General features: G+C 35.7%; 1 protein-coding gene across 1 annotated transcript; it reads right to left on the bottom strand.

Annotated features, from left to right (window-relative positions):
• Positions 1 to 30: 30 nt before the first annotated feature.
• On the bottom strand, positions 31 to 15,901 carry LOC110463270 (general transcription factor IIF subunit 1-like). Its single transcript, XM_021517722.1, has 13 exons — positions 15,842 to 15,901; positions 12,332 to 12,381; positions 11,379 to 11,454; positions 10,481 to 10,695; positions 8,426 to 8,596; positions 7,954 to 8,089; positions 7,501 to 7,582; positions 7,054 to 7,195; positions 6,487 to 6,671; positions 4,843 to 4,931; positions 4,433 to 4,505; positions 3,717 to 3,804; positions 31 to 1,067 (listed from the first exon to the last, which is right to left on the bottom strand). Exons 1-13 carry the CDS (start codon positions 15,866 to 15,868, stop codon positions 860 to 862), a joined length of 1,542 nt encoding a protein of 513 aa, XP_021373397.1. The 5' UTR covers positions 15,869 to 15,901; the 3' UTR covers positions 31 to 859.
• Between the last annotated feature and the right edge of the window lie 11,308 nt (positions 15,902 to 27,209).

The raw sequence follows: 27,209 nt of genomic DNA, 5'->3' as shown, positions 1-27,209 counted from the left end.
ACTTTTCCAGAAGCATAACAAAGACAAGAATGATCATAAATGACTCTTTTATTTCTCTGCACCACCAGACCAGCTGTGTGATCCATCTTCTTTTCCAGAACACATGCCTAGGATGGTATGAGCCAATTGCCTTGCTAACTTTTACAAAGCATGAGATTGGCCTAGGACCACCGATCACTGTACATATCATTTAGCACTTAATTTTGGCAACTCGAGCATTATTTAACCCTTTCACCACTGTAGACCATATTGGACTTATCAAGATCAATGCATGGAAGAGTCTACTAAAGTTGCATAGGGATGAAAGGGTTTAGAAAAAAGAATTGGCATAAAACATCTTATCTCGCTAACAAGATGCGTTTGGAAGCGTTGTCTTGAGCCAGAATGAAATAATGACTCTCAACAAAACAATTGTTATACAGATTCTGAACTTTGCAAAAGTTTATCTACATGTATTATGAAAAATAATGATCTCTGTTTTATTGATTGACTAATGATAAATACCGAATTAAAATTGAGGTTTGCTTTAGCCAAGCAAAATCCTTTTTTAACAAATCCAACACATCAGAAATTAGAGTACACACAGTTACATTGCAGCTGATATAAGTCAATTCTAGTTCCTTTCAACATCTGTTACTTCCTCTCTCATTGGTTGACTACCAAATCGGTAGTACTGTATATTAATTTTGTTATCCAGTTTCTCATTGGTTGGTGTTGCATGCCTGTATTAACACCTTGTGAGATGGCCAGTTATCTGGTATTTGAGGAGATAACTACTGGACACATACACATAAGTCAAGCACCCACGGGCTGCTGACCTGATTCAATAAGAATTATTCCATCTTACTTCCAATGATGATCATCCATCTTTTTTCAGTGACAAGTACATAACATTTTTGACCATCTCCTTTTTCGGGCTGATCTTTTTCAGGAGGGTTGCTATGGCACTCATCATGGCATCCTTGGTCATGTTGACACGTTTGGATTTAAATTTGTGTAGGAGTTCTTTGGTAGTCATTGGTTTCCTCATCAGGTATCTCCTGATTGATTCCTCTGTGATACCACCACTGAAACAAGACAACAGGGTATACAGATAAATAAACACAATACCACTACTGAAACAAGACAACAGGGGATACAGATAAAGTAAAATACAATACCACTCCTGAAACAAGACAACAGGGTATACAGATAAATAAACACAATACCACTACTGAAACAAGACAACAGGATATACAGATAAAGTAAAATACAATACCACCACTAAAACAAGACAACAGGGTATACAGATAAAGTAAAATTCAATCCCACTACTGAAACAAGACAACAGGGTATACAGATCAAGTAAAATACAATACCACCACTAAAACAAGACAACAGGGTATACAGATAAAGTAGAATACAATACCACCACTGAAACAAGACAACATGGTATACAGATAAAGAAAATACAATACCACTACTGAAACAAGACAGCAGGGTATACAGATAAAGTAAAATACAATCCCACTACTGAAACAAGACAACAGGGTATACAGATAAACTAAAATACAATACCACTACTGAAACAAGATAACAGGGTATACAGATAAAGTAAAATACAATCCCACCACTGAAACAAGACAACAGGGTATACAGATAAATAAACACAATACCACTACTGAAACAAGACAACAGGATATACAGATAAAGTAAAATACAATACCACCACTGAAACAAGACAACAAGGTATACAGATAAAGTAAAATACAATCCCACTACTGAAACAAGACAACAGGGTATACAGATAAAGTAGAATACAATACCACCACTGAAACAAGACAACATGGTATACAGAGAAAGTAAATACAATACCACTACTGAAACAAGACACAAGGGTATACAGATAAAGAAAAATACAATACCACCACTGAAACAAGACAACAGGGCATACAGATAAAGTAAAATACAATACCACCACTAAAACAAGACAACAGGGTATACAGATAAAGTAGAATACAATACCACCACTGAAACAAGACAACATGGTATACAGAGAAAGTAAATACAATACCACTACTGAAACAAGACAACAGGGGATACAGATAAAGTAAAATACAATACCACTCCTGAAACAAGACAACAGGGTATACAGATAAATAAACACAATACCACTACTGAAACAAGACAACAGGGAATACAGATAAAGTAAAATACAATACCACCACTGAAACAAAACAACAAGGTATACAGATAAAGTAAAATACAATACCACTACTGAAACAAGACACAAGGGTATACAGATAAAGTAAAATACAATACCACCACTGAAACAAGACAACAGGGTATACAGATAAATAAACACAATACCACTACTGAAACAAGACAACTGGGTATACAGATAAATAAACACAATACCACTACTGAAACAAGACAACAGGGTATACAGATAAATAAACACAAAACCACTACTGAAACAGAACAACAGTATTCAGCTAAAAAAAATACAAACCACTACTGAAACAAGATAACAGGGTATTCAGATAAACTAGAATACTGACAGGTCAGCAAGGGCCCTGGTGTATGCCTGACTGTATCTCCCATATAAGCACCAAGCAAAATCAAAAGTGACTGTTCAGAAAGGACCTTTTACAATACATTTTTGACAGTATAGGCCCTGTTCTATTTTAAAGTAACGGCAACGTTGACCTTCAAAACTTTTTAAAGCCCTATTGCACATGTACCATCTTGTGAAATTTCAGAAAATTTGGCCTTCTGTAAAGGCCTTATATATCAGATGTATTTTGACAGTATATTCCCGTTTCTGCTTTTAGTAACATCAACCTTGATCTTAGGAATTTTTTAAACCACTAATGCACATCTGCATAGAATTATAGTGTATTATCTTGAGAAATTTCAGAAAGTTTGGCCTTCTGTTAGGGCCTTATATGATGTAATTGTGACAGTATATTCACAATTCTAGTTTTGGTAACAGTGACCTTGACCTTAGGAACTTTTTGAACACCTATTGCACATCTACATAACACAGTGTATCACCATGTGAAATTTCAGAAATTTTGGCCATCTGGATCATTGAATAATCTCCGGAGGCGAAAGGCGCTGACGGACAGACAGATGGACGGACATCGTGATTACTATGGGGCACCCGCATTTTGCGGGGCCCTAATTAACATGAAGACACCACTGAAAGAGAACAATGATATTCAGATAAAGTAAAATATGATACCACCACTGAAACCAGACAACAGGACCAATGATACCACCACTGAAACAAAACAGGACCAATGATACTACCACTGAAACAAAACAGGACCAATGATACCACCACTGAAACCAGACAACAGGACCAATGATACCACCACTGAAACCAGACAACAGGACCATCAACTACAGAAGCACGACACCACCAATGAAACAGAAGAACAGGGTAGTGGTGGATGGAAGTGGAGAAGCTGCTGAGTAATGTGAAGTTTGGTCCGCAAGACCTGTTAGTGATTATTCAATATATATTTGTAAAAATTAGTATATGGATGCTATACTTAAAACAAACATTTTCATCCAAGCTCTTTTACAAACAGAAATGTATCATAAGAAAATGAGGTTGGTACAGATGGTACTGTATGTTTTGGAATGTAGTTGAACGCGTGTGAGGATGTGTGTTTGTGTGGTTGAGGGTTTGCGCTGGAGAGGATGAGCGATGATCTTAGTCAATTTACCTTGATGACCCATGGGCACCTAAACTTGGACTATCTGTTCTCATCTTCTTTGAAACCTGTGCCTCAGTCTCCAGCTTCCTCTTCAGTGCTAAAAAGACAGTGTACATGGTGAGAAACACATCCTAGAAACAACTGCTGCTGTAAGTTATAATAAATCTGCGTATTTTATCTGTATGCATGTACACAATTTTAACAATGTTATGTACTTTCAAAACTTTACAAGTGTATAAAACATTGTGTCTTTACATCCTTTACTAGTTATTACAACCTTAATATAGTATCTTCAGCAACTTTATTATTTATTCCAAATAACTCATCTTTTCAAATTAAAAATTTAAAGTTATTACAACTAATTGTATCTTTGCAAACTTTCTGTTATCCAGTACTTTATAATTTAGTATCACTTTTAATATTTTATTATTTATATATATAATTACCCAGTACGTACTTAACCATTTAGTATAACTTTTAATATTGTATCTTTACCAACAACGTTCATCAGTTACTAAAGAAATGATTCTATCATTACTTATGTACTTTACTAGTTATCCTAGTTGATTGTATCTTTAGAAACTTTCACTGTTCCAGGTACTAAACAACTTAATATTGTATCTTTATTGGTACAGTCTTTACTGGTGACAGCAATACATTGTGCAAATCTGCATCAATTTCAGAAGTTTTATGCAATAGAGTGAAATGTGTACATGATGGCTTACAGTTTTTATCCTCAGTTTCTGCTGATGAAGGTGTTGCAGCACGAGGGACTGGAGAGACACGCTTTTCTTTTTTCTGTAAATCATTAATAGCAAATCTGTTCTTAACACAGTAATTGAGGTCAATCAATTCTACCTGTATACATACTACATGACAGTGTTTGTTATAATATAAAATAATTAGTTAGTCATGGAAGCAAAAGTAGATATATTGGCACAACTTTCTAACACAGCTATATCGATACATATACAGAGGCCGTGTGAAAATAATAAAAAAAAACCATTCAGCATCAAAAAACAGCAAAATTCGTAAATGAATACTTTTTTCTCAGTTTTAAAATAAATTTTCAAATATATTTGTTCTTATTTACACTTGCAGATGTCATAAAGACAGACATTTTCCTATTCCATACCTGCATAAATATAGCTGATGATATCTTCTCATCCTTCTCAATGTCTGAATCACTGTCGGAGCTGGAGCTGCTACTGTCACTGTCAGATCCTGACGACACAAGGGTGAGATAAAGGTCATAATCATACATACAGATTACAGTGCTTTAAAATCATGTCTAGCCCACAGATCTGGATGGCTGGTAGGCACTGTATGACAACAACAGTGTGACGTCATGTTTAAAATTACGCCATGCTTCTGCGAAAGTTATTGACACTTCTCAACACCACAGTTAATACAAATTACAATGCAGTAATTAGCTAACACCCTATCAGTAACTACCGATTAACAATAGCTCTACTGCAATTTAATTGAAATTATTTGCAGTCACGATCGAGGGACCGTGTTGTTTTTACTCCTCAACACAAGGTGTGAAGCCCTACTGCACTGTTAGAACTAGACTGATTTGACCGTAAAGGGATTATAAAAAATATGTTTATACTAGAAGCGTAGACATTCAATACATCCCCTTCAAATCTACTCGAAGGGAGAAAAATAGAAGCAGAATACAGTATTTTTACGATGCTTCATTTTAAAATATTGAAATCATTCACGAGGTTATCGATCACGTGTTTACTTAGCGTTAGACGCGAGATCAACATGAAAGTGAGCCGGGAAAATACATGCACACTAGGCTTAGCGATTTGTTAAAACCAAAACAGAACTAACATGGAACGGAGCCTATAATTGAAACACTACATTTTCATAATTATGGGAAAACCGCTGAGATGTCGAAACATAAGTTGATCAGCGATTCTCTGGCATCGGAATTAGCTACACTTTCTTTGTTTGGTTTTCCCATACCCACTAGATACTGAAACAGACAAATTCTGCAGGATTTGTCCAACAGCCACTTGTTTCAAGCAGTACGGAGGAAGACCTTCATGGGCTGTTCACTCCAATAAATAAATCCTTAATTAATCTGCATTATAAACACCAAGCTAACTTTGATGCTACTTTTCCAGATTGATACCGGTTATTTTAAGGATTTTTTGTTCATTTTTTTTCCATCTTTATTTTTTCAAATATGACCCCAAAAACGTACCTGTGCACTATACCCGAGTGCACACTATACCCACATATTTACAGTTTAGTAAACTTTACTTCCTCCCCAAGGGAGAACGGATGGCCCTTGGGTCCTGAAATTTAGAATTTAAATGAAGCCCCTGATGATCTTTCCATCCACACAGAGAAATTGACTGTAGTACCTCGGAGTCTGGAGAAGAAGAATTTTGAAATATTGGTTAATTTTCCCTTTGGGGCCCTGCCCAGGCCCCAGGGGTTAGGGTAGGAATCCCAATTTAACAATTTTGTAGCCTCATCTACCAAGGATAAGTCTGACCGAGTTTGAAAAAATTCCATCCATTGGTTCTTGAGAAGAGGTCGAAAATGTAAAAAGTTTAAGCATGACGTACGACGACAGACGGAAATCGATCATAATAAGTCACTTGGGCAAAGCTCAGGTGACCTAAAAAGGCAAGTCTTATTCATCATTCTTGTGAGCAGACTAAGAAGTTTTCTTGCCGAATTTTTCAAATCTGGATCACATCTCCTTATAAACACAAAGTGTCACACCTTCAAGATTGAATATTTTAACATTTTGTACCATCTTTCTTTTTCTTTTCCTTCTTTGCCGCCTCTTCTTTTTCTTTTTCTTCTTGTTTTTTCTTTTCCTCTTCATCTTCACTGCTCTCATCAGAGTCTAAGAGTTTCTTCAACCCTCTTTCCTCGTCCACTCCCTTTTCCTGGTAGTGGTCGCTTTTCTCACGATCACCAGTCTCCGACAGACTACTGCAAAACGAACAAAGGATTGTCACTACAGAGTAGAGATCTGCTAGAGGAGCATGCATAGTTCCAGTGTGAAATTAAATCAGAAGCCTGCAATCTTTGTTGGTGTGGTGAAGATCGATAACTATGGACTAGAATCCTCTTCTCAAACATGCAGCGGAGAACCACACACCAATGTTTTGAGATGCGGTTATGACAGTTATCAATTTATCAGTGTTTAATATAAGTACACATGTGACATATACGACTAACCCCCAAGTTAAATCAGATGTTAGAAAAAATTATCTCAGAAGTGAAGTATAAGGAAACTGAGTTACCCACTTAGTTGACAATGACAACTGATTGTGTCATCTGTGCGTATTAAGGTCTTTAAGTTATAAACAACCTGTCCGAGTCTGTAATGTAGTCAAGCTCCCGGTCATCAAAGTCTCCCTCATCACTCTCCTCCACAGCCTCATCATCTGAATTATGTTTAGCAGTCTTCTTCGGTTTTGCACCCCTCTTTGTTTTCTTTTTAGGTTTTTTATCTTCAAACAATCAAAACATCAGTCAAACTCAAGTCAAATACTGAAAATCACTTCATTTTTTTACAACAATTTACTATTTAACTCATTTTCAGATTTGATCTCACACTTTGAAATATATCACGAATATGAATATTCATTCAAAAACAATGAAGCAAAGGCTTTGTACCTATGATTGTTCATGTCATAAATTACATCAAAAATATTGACGCAATAGATCACAAAAAATATTTATCTACAGTATTTATATCTGACATCAAAGTCATGTGCTATTACACTAAAAGTTCCATCACATACTCTTCTCTTACCTTCACTCCCCTTGTTTTCATCTTCATCATCATAGCCATCATCAGACTCTTCTTCTTCATCATCCATATCATCTGTCAGTAGCTGTATATCATAAAGATAAAAGAAAATGTCTGTACGAAATGAACCTTGACCCCCTGGTTGACCCATAAACAGCAGTAGAAACCTTGGTGATGAACTTGAGCGTCGACCACACAAATTGACTACATTTAAATGTAATATTTTAGGAATAATACCTGGCAGACCTTCAAATGTCATATGGATGGAATAAAATTTGTGGATATAGAAATTTGTGCTATTTGATTTTTTTATTGCCAAAAAAGATGGCTTATGAAGGCTATGAAACTGACAGACAATACTTGATATTTATTAGTTGTGAATACTGAAATCAAAGGTGGTTTATGAAGGCCATGAGACACACACTCAGAAGTTAATGATGACACCAACAAACTTACAAATCCTTGTTTCTTCTTTTTCTGTGATTTTTCCTTTACTTTCTCTTCTTCGTCCAATTTTGCGTTGTCAGCATCCTCTTCATTTTTAATTCTTTTCCGTACCATGATGGAAAAATAATTCAAAGTTTTGTCCCTCCTATAACAAACATTTAGGAAACATACGAAAGTGTAAAAATAACCAAAACAGTATTCACAAGGTTCTAATTCCAAACCAGACACTTTGTTATTACATAACATAAATCGTAACAAATAGTCAATTCTAAAATATTCATGGAACTACAAATGTTAGCATTTTAATTTGGTCATTGAAATATTGAGTTCTGGCTTCAATTAACTTTTCTTCAGACTGAAGGCATGTGGTCAGTCTTATAGGTCACAATGCTGGAGGCAAACATTAAAACTCATTAGTATTCATTTTCTATTAAATATGTTAAAAAAATATTGATATTGAAATCTCTGGCAATTCTTGTACCTGGTGAACTCCTCCTCAGCCTCCTCAGAGTTGAGGTACTTGTACTGGACCATCGGTGAGAAGTTGTACCACTCCTCTATCGGGAAAGCCTCGAAGGCTCCGTCTGGACACTGTGTAAATATATAGTAGGATGTGTTCTCTGCTATTGTCCCTTCTCGTACACCTTTGAATCTACAAACATATAAGTAAACTGCTGAGTGTACGGGTCACACACAAGTATACAGCCAGTATGAGTGTACAAGTCAATGTCACACTGTGACACACAAGTATACAGCCAGTATGAGTGTACAAGTCAATGTCACACTGTGACACACAAGTATACCGCAAATATGAGCATGCGTCACAAACAATTATACAGCCAGTATAAGTGCCTGTGTCACCTTTAAGTATACACCCAAAATAATCACACACAATTTTTGGATATCAGCCACACACAAGTTAAGCATACAGCCAATATGGGCAGATGAGTGATATCATTTTAAGGATATCACTCAAAGTTTAATCTTCATAAATTATACTTTTGATTTTATTCACTGATTTTATAATTTTACAACAAAGAAGTATTAGAACAAACCATTCTTTGTTTAAAGAAGCAAAATTATGTACATTCTGTAATACATTCAATATGTAATACAGAAAATTTCCTTTTTCTTGTAAAAAATAACTGTTATAACAACATCTGTGACAGTTTGTTTATAAAACACAGACCATATCTAAACAAGAGGCCCAATGGGCCTGCATCCCTCACCTGGTATTAATCTCACAATTGTAACCTTAAAAGTGTACTAAAAATAAAGCTACATTCAAAATATCAGTGTCTTGACTTCAAATCATTCAGAAGAACCTGTTGAACGATTTAAACACATTTGACCCCTGTGACCTTGAAAGTCAAACATGAACATTAAGTTGAACAAACATTATAGCCCTTCATCCCAGAATGGAACTTGCCAAATATCACCACCCTATACCTTTTGTTTATTGAGAAGATGACTTTTAGAAGATTTATGCACTATGGACCAGATGTGACCTTGAAAGTGTGTCAAGGTCATTCACATGAACAAGCAATCACCCTGGATGTCATTCATCAGAAGTCATTGAAAGATTTCAACATATTTGACATCTGTGACCTTGAATATGGGCAAAGGTCATTCATTTGAACTTGGTAGCCTGGCCCTTCATTCCGCCACATGCTACTGGCCAAATATCATCATCCTGGTCCTTTTGGTAATTCAGAAGAAGTCGTTTCAAGGTTTTTAGACAATTGACCCATGTGCCATTGAATTGGGCAAACGTCATTCATTTGAACAAACATGATAGCCCTTCATCCACACATAATACTGACCAAATATCATCACCCTGGAGCTTTTGGTTATTCATCAAAAGTTGGTTAAAGGTTTGTACGACAATTGCCCCCTGTGACCTTGAATATGGGCGAAGGTCATTCATTTGAACAAACTTGGTAGCCCTTATTCGCCACATGCTACTGGCCAAATATCATCATCCTGGTCCTTTTGTTTATTCAGAAGAAGTTGTTTCAAAGGTTTTAAGACAATTGATCCCTGTGACATTGAATATAGGTGAAGGTCATTCATTTGAACAAAGTTGATAGCACTTTATCCAAGCATGCTACTGGTCAAATATAAACACCCTAGGCCTCTTGGTTATTCAGAAGGTGTTTAAGAATTTAACATATTTGACCCCTGTGACCTTGATATGGGTGAAGGTCCTTCATTTGAATAAATTTGGTAGCCCTTAATCCAAACATGTTACTGGCCAAATATAAACACCCTAGGCCTCTTGGTCATTCAGAAGTTGTTTAAAGATTTTAACATATTTGACTTGTGTGACCTTGAAAATGAACAAAGGTCATTCATTTGAACAAACTCGGTAGCCCTTCATCCGAGCATGCTACTGTATAAATATCATCAGCCTGGGCGTTTTGGTTATTCAGAAGAAGTTGTTTAAAGTAAAAAGCTGATGCCGGACGGACGCCGAACGTCGGGCCAAGTGAGCTAAAAACAGCTTATTACATCACAGTTTGACTAAGATACACACTTTTTAGCTTCTTTTGCTTTTCCCACTTTCATTAACCAGGGTTGGTTGTTTGGAACATATCTCTTCATCATTATGCCATATTTTTTTCGTCTGGCTGTCTCTTTTTGTTCACGGCCAAATTCACTCCCCGCCCCAAACTTTGGCATCATATCAATGCCATGGGCAGTCTTATATTCCTTCAGGTTGTTTTCTCTCTCCATCCTCACTGGTGTTTGCTGTAAACCAAACAACATGCTCAATATTAAAAGAAAAGGAGGCTAGAAACTTAATCATTTAAATTATATGAAAATTAGTATTCAAATTTTAGATGGATTCATTATATATATAAATTAATGTTCATTGCTTGATACATCTACATTGTATGCTGAAGTAAAGAATAAAGGTATCAACATAATCTTTTTAATTCAGTAATTTAGTATTTTAAACAAGACAATGTTGGACAATATCAGTTATACACTTCACCACTATGTTGCATTTCTTGTTCTTTTATAGCTGCAATACACAGTATCACCTTAAAAAGTTTGCACTTTCAATGAGGTAAATTCCAATTTGTGCTGATAAAAAACTTACAGCAGTCTCATTCATTCCACAGAGACTAATTAGGAAAGCTTTTGTAGAAATGGTAACTGTCAACCTCAATATTTTCATTAACAAATTTGCCCTATGGATTTTTATAATCAGCTTCCTAAACTGTATTTAAACTATATGTATACAGTACCATCTGCCCCCCTCCCCACTCCCAATGTCAAATCTGTCCTAGATCTGAACTAATGATGATAGGAAGATGAAAAGGGAAAGTGCCTGGTATGATGTATACATTTTTCACATAACCAGGCAATTACCAGGCATGGACAGTGGTGTATAACATGTACAACCATATATAGCAACAAAATTTTACCTCCTGAGCAAGCTTGGCAAAGTCTATATTTGCCCCTGATGAAAATTTCATCATTCTGTACTGCTTTTGTCGATCTCTGGAAAAACATGAAAAAGACATTTATGCTTTTACATTTTCTAAAACAACTATATATAGAACAAGAAATTCATGTACAGAATAATTTTGTTAGTGTTAAACAAACTGATAGTTCAACTCTTTAGTAAGAACCTGGGGTGTCCCCCTATTGCTTATCTGTAGCTAATCTGTGCACGTGTACATGTGGAACCTTGCTATAACGATGAGCGATCACATAATTTCTATCATGTTGCCTCAAAACAAGATTTTGCTGAAAGTGAAAATTCAATCTCATATAGTAGACACATAGCCAAAATGTATAGGTAAGACCGAGATAAAACATGTTCACGTACTTATACATCACATTTTATAATGATCCATGTGTATTTTTCCCGATAATCATTCGTTCTTTCCACTGGAACAGAATATGCTGCAGAAATCTGTCAACAATGAACCTATCAAATGGCCTACATATGCCATGGGTTAGTCAATTTGACACATATTCAACTAGCCAAACCAGCTGAAATTTCTTAATGCCTAATTGAACCTTCTTATTTTGAAAGTACATTTACAGGTTTTCAAGGATTTTGGAAAGTTTAAATAATACCAGATATTAATATAGATATTAAATAATTAAAAAATATAGTATCACTGCCAGGATGGTGTCCTGTATCATACTTTTGATGTGCTTGGCTGCTTGCACATTATTAAAGAAGAAACTCATCACTTGCCAATTACAAGAATATTAAAGGTCCCAGCAAAATATATCTACTGTCTAGCATGATATATATATGAAACTTTAATTTCCAACCACAGCCAATTGCAAACAGCCATTGGACTAATTGGCCAATTCTATTCCTAGTGTAATGCATAAATGAACCAATGCAACTTCAACTTACTTTGGGACTCGGACCACATACTCCTGTGTGCTATTGGAGGAGCCACTAGGCTGGAAATAAAACATAAATATTTTTTTAATTTAAGTAAGGCAATAGAGCCAACGTCAGGTGTAGGTTTGTGTGTTGATCAGAGGGGTGTTTTGCTTTGAGTACGGATACCAAAATAAAAGGTACATGTATGCAGGGTGATAACAGAATACAGACAAAAATAAAGACTAGAAAATGTATGTAAGACATAAATGCCCCCGCTCATGGATGGGACAGGAAGGGACGCGACAAGTTGGTATGGGGATGGGACAGGGCGGACATGGGCAACACAATTCCCCCCCCCCATTTTATGGCGGGGGCATAAAAATGGATATAATCACAACATACTCATGGACCAATAAGTGGGTTTTAAAGTTTATTTTGGCAGACTAGTTTGTCTCTAAAGTTGAAGCTTCATCAGGATGACTTACAATTTTTATATATTGCGTTGACTCTTTAGAGCTATATGCACCGGTCCTTTGCCAACTGATATAATGGAGCAAAATAAAGAGTGTCCTATCTATAAGATTATGTAAAATTGACGCTTCATATGAGTATAATGTAATCAAAACAATGCATAATTGTTGAAATAACGAATCCTTACTAATAAAATAACTCTTTCACATAAGTAGCCAAGTCTGTCTTGAACAAAAAGAAATGACTGCAATGACAGATTACGTGTGATGTTATCTCAATTATCTGTTTCTTTATATGACCTGGCATGGCCAAATATAGTGTTATTACTGATGCCACTACACGGATTCCATATTGGGTCACGACACCTTAACACATAGACATCTGACCAACATGACTGTCAATTCAGATTTCCATTGCACTCGCTACGTAAACTTGATAATTTAACAATATTTTAGGCAGCGTTTGACTTTAAGTTACATAGAAGATCAACAGAAATAGTTCATATTGCAAACCGGTGTATGGATGTGGACCCATGTGCTGTCAATTAATGCTAAAATTGCTCTTTTACAAGGCATGGGATCGATTTGAACCCAGCTAGGGCAGTGGAGGCCGGGTATTAAGGTCATAGGAGTGTATTGCTAAACAGAAATAGGAAGTACATCCCTAGTTGAAAATCCAATGTAGGGAGACAGTATCACAATTTCCGCATATTCTAATGTTTAATATTAAACTGATGAATATTGTATGCTTATTATTGACAGAACAGTGTGTTCTTTAAATATTAAAGTATTGCAAAGCAATCCAGGCATTAATTCAGTTGTTTTATAATCAATGAGTCACATGTGTCCATTTTTCTGTACTTCAGGAAACCGGCTACCTATTTCACTATTGTGAAGTTTTTCAAGAATGATAACTCTTGCATGCAATTACTATGTGTATATGGTTTTATTATAAAATGTCAATTTTTAATCGTTTATAGATAATTAATTTAAAATCCTTAAAATTCTGACAACCTATATTTTTTTGGTGGCAGAAATTTTTCAGTTCCAAAGCAATATAACTACAAAATTTGTATAAATTCTACTGAAAAATGGCGACACAATCCTATTACCTTAATATTAGTACAGTGTACTTAATTGTAGGTAGTGACAAGTTTTGATTACTGAACAGGTTGGACACAACGGCGCATAAGGTGGCAGTACCCAAATCGGATCGGTACCCAAATTGAATCACTTTTTGCAAAAATACTTAAAAATAAATAAATGTGACAACAAATCAGTTATAACAATGATGTTGTCTAGAATAGATAGCCATGCACCATTTTTTGACTACAGATAATTTCTAATTGTCTATAAACATATGTTCCTATAGGGAACACAATAATATTAATGAACTTGTAAGTCACTCTTTTCCAAGCTTTCGGGCTTAGCCCTTCGTCAGGGATCAAATGTTACTGGACCTCTATGTCACATCCATCTTGACAAACATGTTAATAACTATGACGTTGATGACGTCATAACACTGTTACCATGACGTCAACACAACACAATGACGTCATCAAACCATGACCTCACAAATTGGGACGTTATCATCATCACTTGGTATTGATACCATTAGGGAAATCAGTGTTGAGTTTGTTAATCCAAACTACAGATAATTAGTTTTTAAGTTCAAATAGCGCAAGAAAACGTAATTCAAACTCAAATGTCAATGTTTTGATAACATTTTTAAAAAATGGTGCGTGCGATGACTATGGACTATGTTTTGGACTATAGGAATAAATTCACATTATAGAAATACTTTTTGTCACATAAATTCTAAAGGTCATCATAAAATGTTAATATGCTGACAAAAAATATTAATTTGAAGCGTACGACACTGCAAAATTCAAGCCGTGATACGATTTGGGTCCCCGGGTGCTAATTTCTTTTGTGAGAACACCCATTGATATTCTATTTTTGATACAACCATAAATGAATATAATTCCTCTTCAGATTTTTCAATGATTTAATAAAATGATGGTTTGGTGATCCGATTTGGGTATACTGTCACCTTATGGGTAATAATCCCTTATTGGGGTAACAGTTACCAATTTCAGTAACAATTTTATTACTGAAATGGGTAATAAAGTGAAATAAAAACACAAAGTTCTTTTAAACACTAGGAGGAAAAAAAGGTGTTATTCTTTCAACTAAATCCAATAAATAACACAATGAAGTATATTTGTACATACAAAATATCAATTTTGATGTTTAAGTTTTTGTGAAAATGACAAACCATATCACTGAGTTTGTTCTCTCCATTCGCTTCAGTGTGTAGGCCTATAATCAATGGGATCATCCAGTGCAAATGTGACAGGTGAGCATGTTTTTTTTTCTGTGTGCTATGAATAGCTACTCTACAACACATTATTAGCAATGGAGTTGATACAATTTGTCATTTTCACAAATATTGAGACAACTGAATTAACATAATTTTGTGCACAAATGTACCTCAATGCTCATTGTATTTTTTATTGGATTATGTTTATAGAATGAGGCAATTTTTTGTTCATATTGTTTAAAGGAACATTATGCGTTTTCATTTCACATTATTCCACATTTCAGTAATAAAATTGTTACTGAAATGGGTAACTCAACTGTTATCCAAATGCAGAATTATTACCCATATGCGCCGTCGTGCCCAACCTGCTGAAGTTAGGATGCAATGCTTATCAAACTAGGTAAACAAATATTAAATAGTCATATCTGGTCGTAATTATCATAGGTCATTGTCAGGTACAACGGAAAATGGAAGAACATGTAGGTGAGACGGTTAAATAAATGATTGTTGTCATATTACTCAATTCCCGGCTACCATAATCAGATAATTAGTGATTTGATTTATTTTTGTTGATGAATTTTATGTTGTCCTGTGACGACTCGGCAAGTGTAACGGAATCAAGTAAGAAACTAAGTATAACTGAAACAAATCCATTGAATATTTCGTTTATAATCTCAAGAAAAGGAGAAATTCAATCAAGTACGATTGATCGAAGGTTTCGATTACAAATATTAGACTCAATACCTGTGGCTGTGGGGTTGAAGTTGCCATGTTTTTCTCACAGAAAAGCTGACTCTGAATGTATTTTCGTATCCAATAATGATAAAAAAAATGAAAAAACAACACTACTAATTCTGTTGATGGATAAAAGAAATATATTCGATATCTTTTCATGCATTCTGATAAGAATTTTGGACATATATTGTACATTTAATTATACCATTCGATGAAATCTTACATACGAAAATAACACTCCAAGATGGCGTCAGTAAGTAATAAAGCGACAAATGTTCCAATCTTTTGAGTAACAAACTATGTTGTTCAAATAGTACAATGCTAATGTAGTGAAAATGCATTGACGACAAGTTTGTTTGCATATTTTTGATTGGAATCGTTAAAAGTAACCTCAAATACATAGGCATTTGCATAATATGAACGTTTGTCATCTCGTCCCATTTCAATGTTAACAAAACGAAAACTCGCCCCACTATCACATCTACGTTAAGGATGCCTACTCGGCATTCTGAGTTAAATTGTATTGAACATATTGTCCGGGGGGACTTTTTAAAGTTTATGAATGGAGAGAGCGATGGCCTATAAGTTACAGATCTAGAAGTTGTTTTTATCGTTTTGATCATATCGCGCAATATAATTAGTTTTCTATCAACAATTTATACATCAAGTTTCTTCTAAAATTACACCAAGACATTACCTGAGACTTACATACAATTCAGACTGAAGTAGTAAAGTCCATATATGTGACGCTTATCAGGGTTTTTTTTCCTCTAGTTTTCGGGCCTGTCCGAAATCCAATATGGCTGACATGGCAGCCATCTTTAAAGACATTTTTCAATCTCCTCAGGTTCTGCATGTCTGATGTAGCCGAGCTTGTTAGAATTAAATTGGAACGAAAGCATTCAAAGTGTTGCTAATTTTTTTTTTGGGGGGGGGGGGGGGGGGATCTAAAATTCAACATAGCGGATATAGGACAGCCATATTTAAACTTGCCTAATAAAATTAGTTTTCTAACACCGATTCACATTCAAAGTTTTTCTCAGATTGCACATCAGAGTTTACCTGAGAAGTATCGAGGAAGGCCCAAGCTTGATAATGCTAGCTAAGTTTTGTAAAAAAAAAATGTATTTTTTTGGTCCAAAATACAAGATGGTCAAAAAGTAAAACAAAAAAAAAGTTCTCCCTGTCCAATTTAGCCAAACCTTTAGAGGATTGACCAGGAACGATAGTCATCAAAGTGCTGCTAATTTTAGGGTGATTGGAAATTCAACTTAACAAATTTAACATTGCAGCTATGTTAGCCATCATGAAACGTTGTCGTGCAATAATTTGGTTTTCTATCAACAATTTGTGTTTAAAATTTCTCCTTTAATTGCAATGCAGGTATTTGTCTGGGTCTTACAAAGGAAAGTCCTCTTGCGATTCATACTTATCGTGGTAATTTGTCCTGCCGGCTCGATATTTAAGATGGCCTACCTGGCAGGCAATCCATCGTCCGTAATTTTTTGACATTTTTAATTTCTTCCCCAAATTACGGTTGTAGGATTTATTTGATACTTGTCACAGTGATCCATCATTGAAATACAGTGGTTACGCTCACTTGCGTTCTCTGCACTCATGGAGTATGTCATGATAAAATCTATGTCCATGTATATATACTCCAGTATATACAAATATCAAAAGAATCGCGCGTTAGACAAGTTTGATCTTTTGGTGTACATTAAAAGAATCGCTCGTTGCCGTAACGGTAAAATGAACTGGCATTGAAGTCGGCTGTCACTCCTCCGTTATCTTCAAAGGATAGGTATAATAAGCCTAGCAATTTATCAGAGTTTATTTCACATGAAAACAATCAAATAGCTAACAGAGTGCTTTCAATTTTGTCATGACATATTCCAGGGGTGCAGAGAACGTAAGTGGCCATAACCCTTGGAGTGTCGAGGGTGGCAGTGATCCTGAAATCATTATTACCATGTGTTGTGTTTTAGGTTCTGATCCTCCAATCAGCAAGGATATCTTAGAGTATATATGTAAACGACTTCCAACGTTAAGCGTTTCGTTTCTTTCCCCGAATGTTTGAGCTAGCGTTCTTTGTAATTTTGATATGTACCAATTAATTTATTCTTAAACTAGCATTTATTGTTAAGACCTGCAGAATGAATTCTAGCTAAATGTAACTCGACATGCCCTATGAGTCCAGGTCTGGTGTGAATGAGTTCTGTTTTGACGGTTTACACGATGACGTCACGTTAGAATTTAGATCATTAGATGGATGTCGGTGACGTTGCGATTCCGTAGGTCTCTGTACTGACACTGTCTATTTCTCGCGAAAAAATAATCCATCATTTCCTTTCAAAATAAAGATGATCAGTTGTGGAACTAATTTGTAGGATTCTGGCAATAACTATGTGTTTAATATTATCTCTGTGTTAAAGCAAATGGTACACGGCCATAGGGACCTGATAATTAGATATGACTCTCACCAAATACAACAACATACATACTATATGATTGTAAATTAACTCCAATAATACCACATGCAACTATTTTTTTCAGTTTTTATTTATCTTTTTTTTTTATCTATGAAAACAAATTATTATTATAAACATTAATGGGAATTAAACAAACACTAAAATATGAATAACAGAATACCAAAGCGTCAACAAAACCACAAAAGAGAGGAAAGGTTTACATTTAGGCCATTGAAAAAGTAGAAGGATAATAGTAGCAGGTGGTCAGGAATGGTAGGCGACTTCTGCGTCACCGATGACACCCGCCACGTAAATCTAAGTCAAATCTAAGTAGTGCCACGCCCTCACACCGAGAACTACAAGGCACTCTAATGTGCATAATAAAAAAAATCGACATTCATATCACATAAAGAAATAGTACAAAGCATATTTCCTTGCGAGATCTTGATGGCAACCATACAACTTGTCCATAGTCTTATTTGGTAACCCTGTGTTATAAGTCTTAAATTGTCCGTCAGCAGTCGCCATCTATCCCGGAAACCCTGTGTTGTAAGTCTTAAATTTTCCGTCAGCAGTCGACATCTATCACAGAAACCCTGTGTTGTAAGGTTTGAATTGTCCGTCGACAGTCGACATCTATCACGGAAATCCTGTGTTATAAGTCTTAATTTGTCCGTCAGCAGTCGACATCTGTCACGGAAACCCTGTGTAATAAGTCTTAAATTGTCCGTCCGCAGTCGACATCTATCACCGAAACCCTGTGTTGTAAGTCTGAAATTGTCCGTCAGCAGGCGACATCTATCACGGAAAACCTGTGTTGTAAGTCTTAAATTGTCCGTCCGCAGTCGACATCTATCACGGAAAACCTGTGTTGTAAGTCTTGAATTGTCCGTCAGCAGGCGACATCTATCACGGAAAACCTGTGTTGTAAGTCTTAAATTGTCCGTCCGCAGTCGACATCTATCACCGAAACCCTGTGTTGTAAGGTTTGAATTGTCCGTCGACAGTCGACATCTATCACAGAAACCCTGTGTTGTAAGGTTTGAATTGTCCGTCGACAGTCGACATCTATCACCGAAACCCTGTGTTGTAAGTCTGAAATTGTCCGTCAGCAGACGACATCTAACACGGAAACCCTGTGTTGTAAGTCTTAAATTGTCCGTCCGCAGTCGACATCTATCACGGAAAACCTGTGTTGTAAGTCTTGAATTGTCCGTCAGCAGGCGACATCTATCACGGAAACCCTGTGTTGTAAGTTTTAAATTGTCCGTCAGCAGTCGACATCTATCACGGAAGTGAAGATATCTGGAGCAACTTATTGAGTACCGAATCAACTGCGGCATGTAGATAATGTTACAGAGAGCGATATCCGAAATTTCACATAAAGATAGTAATTGAATGTCTATTGTCTTAAATCCTTCCTGTCACTTTAATATTGGAAAAAAGTTATAACCTAATATCTGCCACTTTTAGGTGACAACCAAATAATGCTTACAAATGTCCTCCGAATCCTGTGGACATGTTTCACTGTTGTTTCGACGCCTCTGTTCTCCCATCTCCCATCTCTCGTGAGTGGAAGGCACAGTAGTCCCCCTACTCCTATAGTGACCCAGAGTAGTAGAAGGTGATATTGTAGTCTCCCGTTATGTCAGCTAGGAATACTCACAGACGAAATTTTACATATAATGTCATACAATCTAAGATTCAGTATTTGAATGGGGTTTTTCAGTTTATATAACTAACTCATTTATTGTGATGTGTTCTGTTTATTTTGAGAATACGTAGGGCGTTAGCCAAAGTGCAATTGACATTTGCCTCTAAACATATTTTTATGCAATATTACAATATACCCGGTAATAGATCTCTTTGCCAGTCATTATATATAGAAGCTCAATTATGCAAGGGACTCATATTCCCATCAGTTGATACTCTAGCTCAACAGGTTACTGATTAAGATTTTCTGGATGGCATAAAACAATTGTGTTGATGTTCTTCTTTATACATGCGACTTGCTACATTGGTGCAAGTCGAAACATTCATAGGATTTTATTTGTACATTTTTGTAAGTATATCAATGAAACGATAATCGCGGCGTCAGGAAATAGGCAATTACCTAACGGCCACGTTATAGTTTAGTTTAAACATATTTTATTGCCAAAAAATGCAAGAGGATTGGGCACAAGTTACATGAACATTATTAACGCCCTTTCCTTATAAGATAAATAATTGTAATATGCAATATACGTTATATGCAGTAATAGACGCTGAATTATGTTGCATTGTGGATACAGCAAATTTAAATACATTTAATACACTGCAGGGTATATAGAAATGAACGATTTTGATATATTTTGTCATGCATTTTCTAGTTAATATATCTTTTAATTGACAGTTTGAGTATATATCTAAGTATAAGTACCGTTTCTGTGTGAATCACATAACCTTTGACACTGTGTTAGCGATGCCAATGATAGATAAAAGAAGAGCTCACTCACTGGCTGACATATGTAGGTCATGTGCAAATATTGGAAGGAAATTAAAGGGAATGAAAAACCCTGAAAATGATTATTTTAATTATATTATGATGTGATTATTGATACTGAATTATGATATCATTATATCGTGTGAAAGGAAAATTGCTTTTGAACTTAAGCCGGACAATTATACATACATCAACGAAATCTGACATGATGAATGCCCCATTAAAAGGAAGCATTTCATCTGGAACATTTATAAGGACTATCATGTAAATTATCTCGAACTTGAAAACCTTTTTGAATACATAAAACGAAGGGAGCACTTCTGAGACAAGATTAAACTTCATTTTTTCTATGAACTGATGCAAGGCTTGTTGCTAACAGACAAAAAAGAGACCAAAGAAGTTAAATATACCAACGTATAATTTAGCATTGTTAGGTTGTTATAATATAACATAAAGCAAAACTTACCGATAGAAACTAGGAAACAGGATAGCGAATATAAAATGAAAGTAGGACTTGTAATAATGAATCGGCCACGGCACAGCATATTGTCTTTACACTCAGAGTTTCGTTAACAGCGTTTGTAGTACAGTGTATCACTATCTTTTTGTTGACGCGATCCAAGCGGTCAAAAAGGTAGGAAAAGACAATCCTGCTGAGAAATATTCCAGAAATTAACCACGTGGCACCTTTCCATCCGTTTGTCTCCATGAGTAACACCGATAAGGAAGGGAAGGCATATCCCCCTATCCACGATCCACACACTGCTAACCCAGTAGCGAATGCTCGGCGTTTAATGAAGTTATAGTTTATTAAAACAATAGAGGGTGTGAACATCAGTCCGAATCCCACACCTACAAATTCAATAAATAAAACGGTATAAGGAAAGTACACCCAATTACCACCTTACAACACTGAACAAAAATCCACTGTGGAATTATTCGTGTTGTGTCTCTTCCAACTGACTGCAGCGTTGTAATTTTCCCATTGCCAAAGGTTCTGAAATCTATATATTTTATTAATTTATAAATAAATAAATATTTTAATATTTTGACGCTAGTTTACTCCACGCGAAAACAGAGAGCATTTCCACACCGCAAACAAATTCAGTTTTTACCCTGAAAATTTGTGCAAGATTGTTTCATAGTGGAACAAATGTAAGCTATGAATGAGGCGAAGGCTCGTCATCATTTACACATTTACTTCTGGGAATAACATACCCACAATCACGCTGTATAACAGAATCATGATGTCAAGGTCGGGGGGAGTTAGTGGAGAGAAACAGTCCCACGCTTGACAACATTGTTCCAAAGATTGCAACGCTACGACAGTTGAACCTGTTAACGGCAGCGCCAGCAACAGGACCTGTTCAATGGTAAAAAAAACAACCACCCAAAACAGTCCGTATTCATGAAACAGTTCTCTTGCTTAAGCATGAATTATGTGCTTAAGCCTAGTTTTCGGTTATCATTTAATAATATAATAAATTCCCTTTTTGTCAATAATTTTGAGAGAAAAAAGAGACATAGAGCCAAATACTGTTTTAAAGTTTACATTTGACATGATTTACGAGTTACAAGAAAGTTGGTTTGAGCGCAGAATCCACCCAGATAGCCACAGAGAATTAAGAAGAGGAATTTTAAAACAAAATGAAATTAACACCTAAAAAATGATACAAAACTGCAACAACAGGAATTAATGAGACATAAAACCATGTTTAACATCAAGAACGAGGTCCAGAGGCGGTATTTAGTACACTAGAATGGAAAGCGTTTCAAAGACTTCATGTAGCATCTATGTATTATCGGGGGGAAAATAGGTCACCTACAATCAAAGACATATTATAAATAATAACCAGCATATTATTGTTATAATTCAGACATGATGACATTCGTAATTTCATCTAGCGTAGTTTTTATCTCTTAAGTAGAAACCCCTTCTCTGGGGTATTCTACGTCAATGTTAAACAGCGTACAACATAGTTTCCAGTATCATCCACGAGCATTGAATTAGACAAAAGTCTCATGTTTAAATTCAATAAAAACATGCTCCATTGTGATGTCGCAACAGCCGTACATAATACATTGACTTATAATTAAAGATGGCAAAACTGTCAGGCTGTGTACCTAGTAGGAAACACGTCCCATCACAACCACAATAAGCAGTTGTGTTTTTCCGTTGCTGCCTCCAAAATATGTCAGGAACTCTGGTAAGAACACTCCAAAGGAAAAACAAATTAAGGAAGTTGAGCATGAGGGCAGATAATGTGACAACCCAGCTCCATCCACCATCTAGGGCCATATAAATCTCTTCCTTGTTGTGTACATCCGCGTTATCACCGGACGCCATTGTATTTTACTTAATGGAAACAAGAAATGTTTAGCTATCTTGAGTAAATGTTGAGATATTGTTTATAAAACAGATTATCTATGTCCGATGCTTATTTGTTGAATGAATTAAGTAAATCAATATGAGGATAATCAAAATAACTCTGAAACGAAACTGAAATATCAGCTGTCTTTACGTGATAAAACTGTGACAATCAAAAAACTGTGTCTGACAAAAGTTGTATCATGCCCATAAAGATAAGAAAAAAATATCCTTGTTAACTTTTGTTCAAATTATATTCTTATATTATCATATGTTGGATAAGTAAAACAATTTAATATGACGAAAATCAGAACAACGTTGAAACGAACATCAATTATTTGTGCTTTCTGTTTCCTCTGTCCGACCCGATATACATTACAATCCCTTATGCCAGCTAGTCCCCGCAGCCAGTGTTGACTTTTACGTGTTATAGGGCTAGGGTAACTGATCCAGGCAATTATACGGTCTGGATTCCTACCAGTTTAACAGATTTAATGTTTTGTGTCTGACACTCGGGGTCTTTTATTGATAATAAAACCCAGCTTTCGTTGCAGTTATTCACCTAGGATCAATACGCAAGTCTATACCTATGTGGACGATATCTGGCTTGGAGGGGGCTTTTGGTTAAGACCTAGTCTGCTGGTGGTATAGACCTAGTCTGCTGGTGGTATAGACCTAGTTTGCTGGTGGTATAGACCTAGTCTGCTGATGGTATAGACCTAGCCTGATGATATAACCTATTAACTTCCCAATAAAACACAATGAAATGGCATAATGACAATTTGGGTATCATTGAATCACCTCGAAAGGTTCGAAACATGTTAAAGCAACAAAAATGGAAGTGGAATAATCATCAAACGAAAATAAGTAAACTACAGGTATATGTTCATTGTAATGGAACTAAGTACAGTACCATTTCAGGAAGACTGATCTAACATAAAAAAAATCAGTATAGCCAATCATTAACCAACGACAAATAAAAGACTTTTTCACCTTTCAATTTAGCCCGACTGTCTAAGATGTATTCGCTATACACGTTATACGAACTACCTTTATAACGAACTGATTAAGCAGGTCCGTTGTGATTCGTTATAACCGTTGTTTTACTGTAGACGCTATTTATTGGATTCTACTCTCGGGGTGTCCCGTGAATACGCGTATACATAATAATGAAGTAAGCATAGCCTCAACCCTGCTTCTGGTGAGATAAATAGCCGTTGGAAAAAGGCTTCGCATACTTATTCATGACATAAATAAAAGTCATTGATTTTAAAAAAAATATTTTTGGAACATTCTATTTATTGTGTTTATGCAATTGTATGACTGCAACTTTAATCATTGTTATCCGACAGATATCGGCTCGTAACTTTAACTATTCTGTATCCTATTTTCTTGGATGAACCTAAGACACAAGCATATATAATTACAAAAATTATGAGGGGATATAGTGATTATAGTTTTATTTGACCATCTATTCAAATTCTGAATTGCTAAATAGAAGGGATCACCTAATTCACTAAAATAAATACTTGTTCATTAGCAACATTTTTTTTAAATGCAATCATTATCATTATTTCAAGGCTCCTAAAATAAGGGAGTTTTTGAAAGCAATAAAGTAAAACACTTACTCGTGTAAATTTGTTTGTATGCAGTGGACTCGGATCAACATATTGTTAGCAAAATCTTGTATCAGTTATGGTTTCATATATATCTTATAATAAAAACGAACTCTATGACACTTTTGCAGCAAATGAACACTGTTTCACTAATGTAGCAATCTTGTGATGCCTCTCAAACAAAATGGACTACATGCCTCTAGTCCAGCAAGTGAACCATGTTTTACTGGTACAGAGACATGTGAGCCAAATATGTTAAGCATGATTGCATCACCTGTAATATATACGAGTGGAACACGAGAAAGATATATACATTTAATGAAACCCAGATGGACATAACTAAGAACCGTTAATCATATGCGTTTGAAACTAACGACGACCGAAGGGACGTGTTGAGACATTTTGATCTCTTGTGCTAGGCAATGTCAAGGGCTCAAGCTCGTGACGGTGCATGTTCAATGTCTGACCCAGTGTCCTCCATAGTCAAATATATACTGACAGGCAAAAGAAACGCAACCTCCAATTTTCGGTTATATTTTTTATTATTTCATTTAAAAGTCCCGTTTAAGTAACAAAGCGAATTAAATATGCACATCAGATCTGTTCTATTGGACAATTCAGTTAATTTAGCGCTATCGATAATCACATTGACAATAAAACAGTCAAGACTAAATTAAGAGGGGGTGGACACGTTGTGCTTTTGTGGACATTCAGTACTCTTGTCTCGGCGTGTTGGGAGTTCCCAGCCAAAAGTAACTGCACTGCCATGTTGCGTGTATCATTTGTTAGTCAGGCATTTTGACGTTATCACAAACGAATTTCTTTAACCGGAGTGTTCTCACTCGATACCTGAAAAATGATAAACAGGTCTGGGACGCATGCAATGTATTGTATTGAAGTCTCGCGGACACGAGAAGGCGTAGTATTACAGAGTTCATTAACCATGAACTGATGGCGAATGAGTATGATATCATGCTATCCAACACGGCTAACAAAAGCTTATTGATATTACACAATTGTGGATATTCAAAGGGGGGATGCGTTTCTTTTGAGGGTCAGTGTAGTTCATCTTGTGAGTACAACAGCAACACTGCACAACCCTTATATGCTACTACCTTTGATAAATCGGCATCTCTCATTGTCCAGCAAGCTTTCTGAAATCGTGCAGAGCCATATTTAGTTTTGCTCCATATCTTTCAAACTAACGTATGCCAATAAACCTCGTTGTTCCCCTGGAAGTGTGGAGATGGTCTTAATATTGGATAAACCACTAGATCACAAAAATTTCAAAACGAAATTCAAAACATATTGCATATGGCCTACTGCGAAGGTGGTCTGATTAAAACAAAAATCATGACTTACAATATCAATTCAATGCCTACTCTAATTTGATAGAACGTCCAAACATGACCAAAGTTCAAATGTTATGAAAATGTCATTTATCTTTTACTGACCTCAATTTTGTGACCATTGTACGCTTGTCAAATAAAGATAACGGAGAGATAAGGCATGTAACAACGTACAAACATTATATTATACAATGCAGACGGTACCACAGATGTAACACAGATATTTTTTTAAATCCTTATTAGCGAAAATATTTCTGTATGATATATAAACTGAACAAGACCTTAGTAAATCGGATATAATTGTCTTGCTAACTAATATATGTTTTAATAAATGAAAATGTACAAGTCAAACAGAACAGTTAACCGGATAATATAACAATATATATTGATATATACGCACAGGAAACGGACGAACATGACACAGGAAAGACATGAATCGGATGACTCTGAACAAGACAAGATCTCTTGTCGAGATGATGACAAAGAAGATACAGATGGAGAATATTGTTCCGAGATTGTTCATGTAATCGAAAAAACATCCTTTGTAAATGAACTTCGTCACAACGAGGTCACCCGCTTCAACTTCAAACTGAGCATTTGTGTTGAATTTGCTTTTTCTATTCCGTTTTTTTCCGTATTTTCTCCCATATATGCTGTTTGCTAAATGTAGGTGCCGGAATTCTGGTGAGACGACACCCTGAAACACCAGCATTACATAACAGTCATTTTGTTACTCGTTTTAATCAGAAGGAAACTGTTCTGTAATGAGGTCTAGTTCTTTTGACAAATATATATAGCTTTACTTATCTCGTTCACTACTTGTAGATTTTATATATTCGGGAAAAGTTTGAGTTTAAAATCTACAATTGATTAATTCACTTGTAAGACCCGGTTAGTTGAATAAGGTTTAGTCTGAATTAAGGTGAAAAAAGGTCTAGATCAATGGTCAAGTTTAGAAAATCTCTTGCAACATGCTGAATTCATAAAAGAGCATTTAATGTGACGTTTTATGGCTCTTGCGCAGCAGTACTTAGTCAGTGAACGAAACGCACAAACTTAACGAAGGTCACTGAAGTCAAGGTCAAAGGTCA

Source organism: Mizuhopecten yessoensis, unplaced genomic scaffold (genome assembly GCF_002113885.1).
Source record: "Mizuhopecten yessoensis strain PY_sf001 unplaced genomic scaffold, ASM211388v2 scaffold10885, whole genome shotgun sequence".
Lineage (NCBI taxonomy): Eukaryota > Metazoa > Mollusca > Bivalvia > Pectinida > Pectinidae > Mizuhopecten > Mizuhopecten yessoensis.
The sequence above is the reverse complement of the archived record's forward strand: the minus strand, read 5'-3'. Positions and strand labels throughout refer to the sequence as shown.

What these genes read in the sequence shown, in the direction of transcription:
- LOC110463270 (XM_021517722.1), bottom strand. Translation starts at nt 15,868, where the DNA reads ATGGCAACTTCAACCCCACAGCCACAG. An exon ending in GGAAAAGAAAAAGAAAGATG is followed by an intron (nt 4,932 to 6,486) that starts GTACAAAATGTT and finishes TTGTGTCGTCAG; the next exon opens with GATCTGACAGTGACAGTAGC. An exon ending in GGTGCCCATGGGTCATCAAG is followed by an intron (nt 1,068 to 3,716) that starts GTAAATTGACTA and finishes GTCTTGTTTCAG; the next exon opens with TGGTGGTATCACAGAGGAAT.